The sequence below is a fragment of the Salvelinus sp. IW2-2015 genome, linkage group LG20 (genome assembly GCF_002910315.2).
Source record: "Salvelinus sp. IW2-2015 linkage group LG20, ASM291031v2, whole genome shotgun sequence".
NCBI lineage: Eukaryota > Metazoa > Chordata > Actinopteri > Salmoniformes > Salmonidae > Salvelinus > Salvelinus sp. IW2-2015.
Genome location: NC_036860.1, coordinates 49,403,733 through 49,417,352, shown reverse-complemented (window position 1 = coordinate 49,417,352; position 13,620 = coordinate 49,403,733). Strand labels below are relative to the sequence as shown.

The 13,620-nt window shown below is 40.4% G+C and overlaps 1 protein-coding gene across 1 annotated transcript in view; it reads left to right on the top strand.

Moving 5' to 3' along the window:
• The window catches only part of tenm1 (teneurin transmembrane protein 1), a 249,339-nt gene that overhangs the window by 50,675 nt on the left and 185,044 nt on the right, over positions 1–13,620 (top strand). Inside the window, 1 exon segment of the mRNA XM_070449465.1 lies at positions 3,222–3,482. Within this exon segment, the coding sequence (XP_070305566.1) occupies positions 3,222–3,482 (261 nt within the window).

Here is a 13,620-nt window from a genome sequence, read left to right as displayed (position 1 = left end):
ACTCTAACACACACATTGTTTTTGTATTTGTATTTTTTAGTTGCGTTGTTTGTATATAGCTTTATTTTAAATGTGTGTGGCTGTCCTTGTCTATCAGCGTTTTGAGTTTATTTGTGGACCCCAGGAAGAGTAGCAGTTTCTTCTGCATAAGCTAACAGGGATCCCAATAAACAAATAAACAGATCAATCATAATGAAAGATTAAACCTTGGTCTTTCTACATGCTGGGTTTACGGCTGAAGCTTTGGGCACTGTTATTTTTGTAACTGTTGGAAGTTATGATTTGACCAAACAGTGCAGAACAGATTAGGAATAAAATAGGATGCATCATCCTCTGGAGTACGTTAATTTATTTTTGAAAAGGATATACATAGACACTTTTCACAGCTCAAGTTAATATCGCTCAAGGTCACACCTGTTATAGAGGTGCAAAGCTGACGTGGAAGAAGTGTATCTAATTTTCCCAGATTTAGTAAATTAAGGGCTTCGTAACATAGAGTATTTCTGCTGCTTTTTCAAGTGAAAACAAAACTTGCCTTTTTGTGCCATGCCAACAATGACCTAGAAATCTGGCTTGTGAGTTAAAATTAGTATTCTTAGTCCTGAATTATTTATTTTGAAGGATATCATATTGTATTCTGTCATGAAAGGCAACTGGGGGAATTACTGTTCACCCATCCCTGATCTGGAGGTGGTGAAAACAGATGGTGCTTCCAACGCCTCATTCTGTGGGAATACTCACAGCATCCACACACTTCCACAACGCCTCATTCTGTGGGAATACTCACAGCATCCACACACTTCCACAATGCCTCTCCAATTTCGGAACATCAAATGAAGAGAGAAAAAGAGAATGTACCACTCTACTAATGTAAATAGTGTTACAGAAAATGGTAGACAGAATGTACCAGATTTAACCTGGTCCCAGATCGGTTTGTGCTTTTGCCAGCTCCATTGTCATTGTCAAGCCAAACATGATTGTTATTAGGCAAGAGACTTCTCCTTAGGACCAATGGAATGGTCGAAAATGAGCAAAACCGGGGCACTGGGCCATGCAAAACGAATTTGCCCATCGATGTGTTTAGCATGACAATTAACCCTCAGCTAAGCCCCGCCCCCTTCAACACAGACTACTCCTTGCTAATCAGGCGCCTCACTGGTATGTTGTGGTGGACTGTCACAACAGTTGCTACACAGGAACCTGGTAAAATAGTGTGGCTAGCCACTGAATGGCTCTGCAATGTCAGCATGCAGTCAAAGCAAGCAGTACTGGAGCACCAAGTCTGCGACCAAAAGGCTACTTAGCAGCTTCTACTCCAAACCTTAAGTCTGCTGGACAGTTAATCAAATGGCTACCTGGACTATTTGCATTAACCCCCTTATTCTATTATTATCTATTATAATGTTTTGCAATGACTCTCTTGCACAGGCTCGATGTACACTCACTGGACTCTAACCACTGACCCACACATACTACGCTGGCACTCCAACACACACACACACACACACACACACACACACACACACACACACACACACACACACACACACACACACACACACACACACACACACACACACACACACACACACACACACACACACAACATACATGTATATTGACCCATTCCCCCCCATACACTCACACATACATTCACATTCCTTCACACTCTTCACACACGCTGCTGCTACTCTCTGTTTATTATCTATGCATAGTCACTTTACCCTACCTACATGTACATTATCTCAATTACCTCGAATACCCCGTACCCCTGCACATTGACTCGGTACCGGTACTCCTTGTATATATATATCCTCGTTATTGTTATTTTTATTGTGTTACTATTTTTCCTTTAGTTTCTTTAGCTAGTTTCTTACTTACTTTTTTAAAACGCTGCGTTGTTGGTTAATTAAGGACTGATAAGTAAGCATTTTACATTCGGCGCATGTGACAAATACAATTTGATGTTGACTGCAGATGAGAGTTAAATTCATAATATAGCTAACTTAGGTAGCTAACATCCATTTGGATAAAACAAGTTATATTGACTGGCTAGCTAACTAACTAGTGTTTTGAATTCGTAAAATAGGCTCTGCATTTCAGGAATCACAGTCGCAAGTACCCCTGTTGCACTTATCAATTATTTAGCCATTTAAACCTTGTATGTGAAATGTGAGTTTGTCTGAGGCAGGTCGGATTCGAGCCTGGTTGATGACAGTTGCTATCCAACGGAGCACTGCGATTGGCGGGGCTTAGCGAAGGATCAATTCCATAAGGAGTTGGCAAGAGAGCAGAAACAGTTTTACCCAGGCTATACCAGTGTAGGTCAATGTACCACACAGTATACTGATAGGTATCAACGTGCAGTAGTAAAATGTTCCGTTTTAAAATGGTTCTGTTTCTCCATTATAAAATGGTTCTGTTCACCAAACACGAAATGTGGACTAAACATTGTTTCAAAATGATGTGCATTGACAAAAATATGACATGTTGCACTCTAGAACGGCCTTTGCAAATCTGCTTTCACTGCCACCAGCTACCTTTCAATAAATAGAGTATGACAACATAGTGGATACTGTGATACCTATAAAGCCCATTCTCTGTAAAGAAATATGAAACAATTTTCATATGTTTGGTGAGCACTTCCCCAAGGGATATGTAAGTGAGCACCAAAAATATCTCTTTCCGTTGCCTTATTTGGGAGATCTAAGAATGGGAAAAACTCAATTTACTTCACAGCATTTTGTCTCTGAAACCATATGTCACTGTGAATTATCTCACGGTTTTATTAGAATAGAAACAGCCTTTGTTTCTCATTTAGTTAGAATGATCTGTAGATGCTTGTTCAATGATTGATGTTTAAATGTGAGCCATTTAGAGGGATTTTGTGAATTTTAATGAATAGCCAAATGGTTTAAATAAAGCCTGAAATTATTACATTCTAAAGTATTTTCTGACAATATCTGTCTAAAGAAAGTAGCGTTCCATTATTGGTAGCATTACAACAGTTCTAGCAAGTACTGTAGCTTTCAAAATAGTGTCCTCTTGGCTCTTGCAGTGCCTGTTTATTTAAAATATTATTTGTTTCTTCAGTGATGAACTTACTGCAGTGTACAGTATAATTCTTTGTTTTGATATATGAAATAATACAACACCATAAAACACTGGCGGAGATATGAAAATGAATAAGTTAATATTGTTATTTCCTTTCTCTCTCCTAGATTTGGACTTCTGTGAATCCACCCAGCTAGCGCGGCCCAACTACCAGGCAGAGCTTCGCTCTACTCCCCAGCACGGCTACCCACTGGGCATGGGCTCTGATGTGGAGACAGAGACGGAGGGTGGGCCCTCGCCCGACCACGCCCTAAGACTCTGGATGCAGGAGATTAAATCGGAGCACAGCTCCTGTCTGTCCAGCAGAGCCAACTCTGTCCTGTCTCTCACTGACACCGAGCAGGAGAGGAAGTCAGACGGTGAGAACGGTAAGACCACACGGCACGGGAAATGCAACACCATGGGGTTATACACCATTTATTTACATATCCCACTGTCTGTGTGTTCTTATCATTTCATCAAAATGTATAAAACAAGAATACATTTTTGTTCATAACCTGTTAATAACTATGCTGTACGTAGGATTGAGTTTGTTCAATAGGTAGCTGTGAATCCCACTATTTTCCCATAATTTCGCTKTGAAAATAATGAAAATGGGTCCGTCCCGCTGCAGTAAAGCTAAACACTTCTGTTATGTTTTCCACCAAATATGTCCATGATGTCAACCCAAGAACTCCATAGTGACCACTATTGAAAGGTGTCAGGTAAAACCTTTTGTAAGGCGGCAAGGTCCTCAAGGCATTGGGACCTACTGTACTATACACCATAAAGTGACAGTGTGTGTACTGCGACAGTGTGTACTGAGGAATATAATGATTTTGGGGTATGTATTTATCTTGAAGACCCGGGGATTCATTCAGCGGGTAATGAAAGCAAACAAAGAGCAGGCTCAGTCTATTGATCGTCAAGAGAAGTGATATTTGTATCAGGGATGTCACGCTCTTAATTCGCTATGCACACTCTTCAGTGAGAGGCAGAACGTTAGTTTGAAATTAAGTTTGCTTGTGTGAGGAACGTTTTCCAGGGTCAAGTCTGATGAGAGCTGGAGTCAGTCTGTAGCAGCCTCGTTTCTCATGTTGAAGTCCATTCAAAACGTGAAATCAGACAACAGTGTTAGTTACCCATTTCAGGTCTCCAACAGCTGTAAAAAATATATCAACATACAGTATGTGGAGGAGAGAATAAATCAAGTAATAATTTGATTTATATCAGCTTGTTATTTTGAATGTTTGTCTCAAAGTGCTTTTACACGAGGTTCATGCATGATGTCATTTTGTGGTAATAATGGAAGAAATAGAGCATCATCAGAGAACATCATTAATAAACAGGTGCAGATTAGTTGTTTTTGAGAGTGTAAGCTGTGGACTGGAGGGTACTGTCTGCTGTGATGCAATGTTACTGCCATTCAAATATACTCCTTAGCCTTCACATTGACTATTTATCCTGCTAGAAATGTGCATTTGTGAATGTTAAACACTGAGTGTACAAAACATTGAGAATACGTTCGTAATATTGAGATGCACTCCCCTCCCCCTTTTGCCCTCAGAACAGCCTCAATTCATTGGGGCATGGACTCTACAAGGTGTCAAAGCATTCCACAGGGATGCTGGCCCATGTTGACTCTAACGCTTCCCACAGTTGTGTCAAGTTGGCTGGATGTCCTTTGAGTGGTGGACCATTCTTGATACACACGGGAAACTGTTGAGCGTGTAAAAAACGGCAGTGTTGCAGTCCTTAACACAAACTGGTGCACCTACCATATATACCCTGTTCAAAGGCATTTTGTCTTGCCCATTCACCCTCTGAATAGCACAAATACACAATCCATGTCTCAATTGTCTCAAGGCCTAAAAATCCTTATTTAACCTGTCTCCTCCCCTTTATCTACACTGATTGAAGTGGATTTAACAAGTGACATCAATAAGGGATCATACTGTAGCTTTCACCTGGATTAATCTGGTCAGTCTATGTCATGGAAAGAGCAGGTGTTCCTAATGTTGTACACTCAATGTATATCTGTTGGGAAGCATGGCCACGTTAATCGCTGAGGTCATTACATAGACAATGTTGTCATTGTTGTTGCTTTATTATTAATATTGCCTTATTGTCTTTTTCTGCACCAGAATGTCCCTCAGCATTTATTTATTCTCAGTCAGAACGAGTATCACTCTAGGGAATAAATATTGCTGTGTGTTGGGAAAAAGGCTGTGTTTGAAGTGGGAATATGGTGGGCCTTGTCTTTCTCTTACCGTCCCTGACTCCTGCTGATCTGTTAAGACTGACAGACCAATGGAAAGGAAGAGCAGGATGGTGTTTTGAACTGGCATGGCGCTGATGAGGGATGTGATCTGCAATTTTAATGAGCTGCAGCGCAGAGGGAGGTTCAGATGCAGTTTACCTCCCTCCCTGAGTTAATGTCTTGGCTCCTCACTATTAAAGTATCTAATGCTATTCCTCCCCATGTAGAAAAATATTATCACTGTTTCTTAATGCAGTATTTATCAGTTTACTCTGAACAGATCTGACCTTTATACTCCCTTGGAAGAAACCAATTGCTCTTGTTATATTTTGGCTACTTGATGCCACAGTACTCTGTCCTCTCCTGGTATTTCACAGCTTATGTTGGGTAAATACAACTATTGTTCTGTAAAGGATTACCATGCATGTAAAACCACTGTGGATGAGTGTAGAAATGAATGCTATGCAACATAGACAAGCATGAAGGCTAAGAATGAATGAAAAGGCTTCTTGTTATTCTTTGATTTGGAAAGGAGTGGCTTTGTCCAGTTCTTCAAGGGTTTGGAAGTATTATTTGAAAATCTGCTATGGTCAGGCTGCACATTATATATTAGCATATTTGGTTCATATATCATACAGCACATTTGGTTGATTGCCATAAACCCTCCTCTTCGTTCTAGGCTTCTGTACCCCTTCAGAACAAACACAATGATATCTAACACCAAACATTGATGGATTAGGCCCCATTGTGGCTGTCACATGCATGTGTGAGGTTGGCCTCAAGAAAATAGTTGAGTTTATACCCTTGGCCAGCAGTGTTAGAAATCATAACATACTTTAGTAGTAGTAGTAGTAGTAGTAGTACATGGGAACTTTCATGTTATGAACAGTATGTCTTTCTGATGGATGGCTAACTACAGTACATTCTAGGCAGACCCTAGGAAATATTGATAATTTGATTCTAGAATAGCTGTACAATAATTCCATCTTGAGTCATATTCGCTGTGTGTATCTATTACCCTGCATGAGCCTACATTTTCACTGGTGTCAATCATAGCAGTAACATAAATCTGTATGCATCACCTCCCCCTGTGCCTTGCACCACCAAAGGGTTTAGTTTTTTTTAATGTTCCTGAGAAATTCAGAGCTGAAACAGCCAAAACTCCGCAAACAAAATTATTGAAGGAAAAGATTCCCATCCGATCGATATCTCCTTGTTTGTAAAGTGAGACTTTGTGACAGATTGTACATTAATGCATCTCCTGGATTGAGCTCCCAGTAACAAAACTACAGGAGTAACTCCCTCGGTCATTAATGGATTTAAAAGAAAGGATTTGCCAACAACAATTTGACCCTGTGTTTAAAAAGTTCAAGCTTCATACTGTAGCTTTATATACAGTATGTATTTGTGTTCTTATCTATCAATTAATATATTCTTCATTTCTCAATCCAGTTCATGCTTTATAAGTGATTCTGTTTATTAATGTTCACTGAATGTTTTGAAGTGAGGGGTTAAATAGCTGATGGGTAACAGACGGTATAAATAATCCAAAACCGCTTCCCATTAATGGATTATGCTCATGTATACTTCATTTTCTGGATGAGGTCTACAGTATAGATGTTGTCGATGGGTTGAACAATATTCTTGTTACAAGACAAAATGTTGTAGAGTTGATCTACATCATACATGTGTCATGATGTTGAGGATTTTACAATTTTGCCTTTATTCCAATCCATGTACTACAGTATATTGTATGTATCTTACAAAGATATTGCAAATGTAGCTCAGAGCTGTTTTGCCATCTAAAGTTTTACTACATTTTATATTGTCTTTATGTGTTATTTAGTGTAATACTTTATCAGAACTAGAACAATCTTTTGCTTCCTTGTTTTGATATACAATGATGCAAAATCGATTTGTTTAAGTTGTTCATGCCAATGTGTACAGAGTAAGTACTATGCTGTACACAAACAAAGTTTGTTTCCTCTCTTGGTGGAATGCCACGTAACAAACTGGCCTGGATCCGTTCCAGGAGTGGTCTTGTGGGATTTGGTGTGAGATTAGGCCATGTACAGCGGTCCCCTGGACGTCTTGTGTAAATGCATTTGGCTTTTAGCTCCTGAAGCCCAGCCTCTGGTGAATTATCGACCATTCCATTCGTCACCTCAGAGGGTCTTTAGCTGATATGGTACTACAACATGTCCCTAGGCAATTAAATAGAAATATAAGGCAACAATCAGGACCACATTTGTCTGTGTGTCTGAAGGGCTCCAGAAACAGACAGAAGAAAGTTAGTACAGGGACTCTTTGCATGTTTCAAATGTGATTTTAACTGCCTTGTTCTTTACATTTGGATCAGATTTCCAGGAGACAATGACAGTATCTTGTAGAAAGTAAAAAAGCATAATAAAGAATCCACACATGTCTGGGTTTCATCCCACTGTATTGTCAAATATATCTCATTTATATGAATTATGCTCTATATAAAATTTGTATTCAAGCTGTGGTGATAACAAAGTTATCTCCCAAACTGTCCATCATGTAATTTAATACAAGTTTAACAGGTGACAAGCCTTAATCTAAAATTCATACCAAAAAGGTATTATTTGTTCAATTTGTTTTCTCCCCCTTCCATTTCATGCCGGAAAATTGGCAGGAGTGAAAATGAGAAAATGAGAACCTGAGCTCTGCAGTGGTTCAATAAGATGATTCTATTAATTATTAATATTTTAACGGCCCCCATATGCCAGGACTGATATTGTGTGATGGATTCACATCTTTGAATTAATTTCATCAGTTTAATGTAAAGTGTCGACATCAGAGCCATCCTCCTCTCCCTCTGGCTACTCTGAGACTAGATGATTGGGGGCTGTGAGACACACGAACCCTCGGAAGACGGACACATCAAATACCCTCCTAATGACTGACTGAGACTCCGTTATGGAAACGTACGAGCCATATCAGTCTAAATAAAGCAGACGAGCTTGAACAATTTCATCAGGAAAACATCAAAGGGAAGGATTAAACCAAACTGTTAAATATGAGATGAATTAAGAGCATTAGACAGAATACCGTGGTGTGTATTCCTCTTAGGATGCTAGCTTGTTTATCATTAGATATTAGCTTGTGCCCTTTTACTTTTACTTAATGTTTTTTGGCTGTAATGATGATGGTTTTAATGATCAGGGAAGTTACCCACTGTAACGACAGGGCTGGCTGAATGTATGGTCTGATTATAGGGGTCATTATTTAAAGAGACTATGTTGTCTAGATTTCTGACAGATGTGGGCTTTGATGTTTTGGGGTATATCGTATGTCTGTATTTGGAGTAGAAAGTCCATCTGATTGGACTATGCACTCTTAAAAAAGGGTTCCAATAGGAATCTTCGGCTGTCCTCATAGGAGAACCCTTTTTGGTTCCAGGTAGAACGCGTTTTGGTTCCAGGTAGAACCCGTTTGGGTTCCAGGTAGAACCCTTTGTGAAAAAGGGTTTTACATGGAACACAAAAGTGTTCTACCTGGAACCAAAATGTTTCTACCTGCAACCAAAAAGGGTTCTTCAAAGGGTTCTCCTATGGGGACAGCCGAAGAACCTTTAAGGTTCTAGATAGCACCTTTTTTCTAAGTGTGCTCAAGTCAAGACTGTCAGCCTGTCTGCATCAGAAAGTGACATCTTTTTGATGCATTGTGGGCCTTATTGTCTTGGATATAGGATATTTTACGTGTCTGATTGAATTGTATTATTGCAATTTGTGTTATTTTTCCAGTGGAAAACAGTTCTTTGACTGATTCCATCTCATTGTTTTGTCTTTTGCATCTGGAGCCTTTCTGTCGTCAACCCCACAGTACAGAATGTTTTTATTTTTTATTATTCTGCAGAATTACCATGCCATTCTTGTGAGGGAAATGTACACTGAGGAGGGTGTTGAATCAGACTTTACTTTTTTCGCCCCAGATTAGAGACTTCAGAGCAGGCAGCTCCAGTGATGATGAGCCTGATTAATGCTAAAGGTAGCAACCAAGAGAGATCCCTCATATGTGTCTGCCTCTGCTGTCTGACTGCTGGAACAGCCTGCATGTCAAAGCTGAGGCTTCTACATCTGCCACTGCCGCCTGATGCTGTCTCCAAGGTCTAGAGCAGCCTGTCTGTCCTGGCTATGAATGATACTCTTTTGAATGCAATTGATGTGTAGTTACAGATGTAGGATCTTAATTTGAGACAGTTTGCTACAGCAGGAAAATAATCCTGCAGCAACAAGAAATGTGAATTATTGTGTGGATTATAATGAATAGACATTTTTTGTAGGGGTTGATACATTTTTCGTTAGGGCAAATCAAGTCTGATCAAGTTTGCATTTCCTGCTGTGCAAGCAAATTCTCAGCAACAAAAGAGTGATCAAACTAAGATCCTACATCTGTATTTTATTTCCAATTTACCCATAATATACTTCACAGGGCAATAGATGGATAGATACAAATAGATGATGAATGGATGAAAATGTGTACATTTAGGGAGCCTTTTGGCTGTTTTATTATTGTTCAACATAATTTGCCTACTTATAAAATAATGCCTTTTTAATGAATTCTTAAAACCCTCCAGTATTAATATTTAATTTTCAATATCTAAAGCCTAATCAGAATAAGCCAGAGAACAGGAAATGAGGCTCCATTTTAGGATAAGTGCCGTTATTATACCACTCTMTCTTAAAATTTTAGGAAATGGTTCAAATTAAAGAATGGGTGAAATGTGCTAGCTGGTGCAGTTTCCCCACTGCAAAGGCCCAGCTCTAACACTAGCTAGTGTGTTTGTTTGGTGATAATTGACATGTGTGCTGACTGCAGCATCATCAGTGTCCTGCTGAACAAACATGTGGAGGTCATCCACCTGCCAGTACAGGCTACTAGGCTGGGGAGAGAGGATGAAGTCCTCTACTACAGTGTTGTTCTACGTTGATCCTCCTACGTTGATCCTCCCGTTTATACAGGCAGCCCAATTCTGATATTTGTTCACTAATTGCTTCTTTTGACATTTTGCCAATAATTGGGCAAAAGATCAGAATTGGACTGCCTGTGTAAATCCAGCCCTGGAGACACACTGTGCCTCCTGGATTTACCTCCAGCTGAGTATCAATTAGACACTCATTAGTAGATCTGATTGGCTAAGGCCAACCAATTAGCTGGAAGATGACTCTGAATCGCCTGTCTAAGACATATTGATAGACATATTGCCTACATTTGTGGATAGTTGGTTGCTTGTTTTCATTACACCACCCTGGGTTGGTCGATGTTATCCATTTGAGCAAATGACAAATGAGTCTTGACAAAATAATGTGTATCTCCTTTTTATGCATTGGTTGGTTGCCACCATGTGTAGGAGCTGCTACGGTTTCCCTTCATTTTAGAATATACTGGAATATACTGCCTACGGTACTGTATATATAGCCTAATGATCTGTGTCTCTGGGTGGGTTCAACTCAAGGAACCAATCCACTGGGCACAGAATTCAGTCAGTTAAACGTCTAGTTTTGATTTACATTTGGTTGAGTTGTCAACTAACTTGAATTCAACATGAAATTAATTGTCACCATTTTTTCCCCGTTATGTTGTTGACCATTTGCAAATCCAATCAGTTTTCCACATTGATTCAACGCCATCACATAGTTTTTTGGGGGGGTTGAAATTGCATGAAAATAATGTTGATTCAACCAGTTTTTGCCCAGTGGGATAATATCTGACGATTTGTAATTCAAGTTTGAACTAAAGGACGTACATTTTGTCAGGGTGGGAGGCAGTCATCCAACTCAATGCCAAGATGAAAGATGACAGTCGACTTCTCCTGCTCACTCACATTGCATTRGAAAAGTATTCAGACCCCTTGACTTTTTCCACGTTTTGTTACATTACAGCCTTATTCTAAAATCAAAACATCAATCTACACACAATACCCAATAATGACAAAGCAAAAACAGTTTTTTTTGATTTTTTTGCAAATTTATGAAATAAAACTGAAATATTAAATTGACTTAAGTATTCAGACCGTTTACTCAATATTTTGTTGAAGCACCTTTGGCAGCAATTACAGACTCGAGTCTTCTTGGGTATCACAATGCAAGCTTAGCACACCTGTATTTGGGGAGTTTCTCCCATTCTTCTCTGCAGATCCGATGAATCCAAGATGACGTAGCAGTCGGACGTGTGTTTGTATTGTCCTGTATTGTCCTGTCGCGTGTAAATAGTAAATAGTAAATAGTCTTCGTATTTTTCGTATACATTTCGTATATATTTTAATTTCACTTTCCATCTAGGAACTGAATATACATTCCTACATTCCGCCTCACCCAATGTGGTACGGACCTGCAATTTTTTTTTTATACTTTAGAACCGTAACCKCAATCAGAAGCTAGCCAGATAACTAGCTACTAGCTAGTAGTCAGTTAGCCACTGCTGCGGTCTTCACCCTTAACTCGGACACCAGCCAGCTTCAGCTCGGGCCAATACCTGCCAGTCTGCAAGCGCGATATCAACCCAGAGCATATAGGACTGCTTTTTCTCTACCACATCACCGGATTCCTGACGCAAGCTCTGGACAATTACACCGTATCATCACAGCTAGCTAGCTGCAACCGAGTGGCTACTACTGGCTAACACCTCTGTCCCGAAGCAAGCACCAGTTAGCCTTGAGCTAGCCGAGGAAGAGACTGCCAAGGCTTTCGACTCTGTCAATCACCATATTCTTATCGGCAGACTCAGTAGCCTCGTTTTTCTAATGACTGCCTTGCCTGGTTTCACCAACTACTTTGCAGACAGAGTTCAGTGTGTCAAATCGGAGGGCATGTTGTCCGGTCCTCTGGCAGTCTCTATGGGGGTACCACAGGTTCAATTCTCGGGCCGACTCTTTTTCTCTGTATACATCAATGATGTTGCTCTTGCTGCGGGCGATTCCTGATCCACCTCTACGCAGACGACACCATTCTATATACTTCCGGCCCTTCCTTGGACACTGTGCTATCTAACTCCAAACGAGCTTCAATGCCATACAACACTCCTTCCGTGGCCTCCAACTGCTCTTAAACGCTAGTAAAACCAAATGCATGCTTTTCAACCGTTCGCTGCCTGCACCCGCACGCCCGACTAGCATCACCACCCTGGACGGTTCCGACCTAGAATATGTGGACATCTATAAGTACCTAGGTGTCTGGCTAGACTGCAAACTCTCCTTCCAGACTCATATCAAACATCTCCAATCCAAAATCAAATCAAAATCGGCTTTCTATTCCGCAACAAAGCCTCCTTCACTCACGCCGCCAAACTTACCATAGTAAAACTGACTATCCTACCGATCCTCGACTTCGGCGATGTCATCTACAAAATAGCTTCCAACACTCTACTCAGCAAACTGGATGCAGTTTATCACAGTGCCATTCGTTTGTTACTAAAGCACCTTATACGACCCACCACTGCGACCTGTATGCCCTAGTCGGCTGGCCCTCGCTACATGTTCGTCGTCAGACCCACTGGCTCCAGGTCATCTACAAGGCTATGCTAGGTAAAGTGCCGCCTTATCTCAGTTCACTGGTCACGATGGCTACACCCACCCGCAGCACGCGCTCCAGCAGGTGTATCTCACTGATCATCCCTAAAGCTAAAACCTCATTTGGACGCCTTTCCTTCCAGTTCTCTGTTGCCTGCGACTGGAACGAATTGCAAAAATCTCTGAAGTTGGAGACTTTTATCTCCCTCAACAACTTTAAAAATCTGCTATCCGAGCAGCTAACCGATCGCTGCAGCTGTACATAGTCCATCTGTAAACTACCCACCCAATTTACCTACCTCACCCCCATACTGCTTTTATTTATTTACTTTTCTGCTCTTTTGCACACCAGTATCTCTTCTTGCACATGATCATCTGATGATTTATCACTCCAGTGTTAATCTGCTAAATTGTAATTATTCGATTTATTGCCTACCTCATGCCTTTTGCACACATTGTATATAGATTCTCTTTTTTTTACCATGTTATTGACTTGTTTATTGTTTACTCCATGTGTAACTCTGTGTTGTCTGTTCACACTGCTATGCTTTATCTTGGCCAGGTCGCAGTTGCAAATGAGAACTTGTTCTCAACTAGCCTACTGGTTAAATAAGGTGAAATAAAATAAATAAAAGATCCTCTCAAGCTCTGCCAGGTTGGATGGGGAGTGTCGCTGCACAGCTATTTTCAGGTCTCTCCAGAGATGTTTGATTGGGTTCAAGTCCGGGCTCGTTTG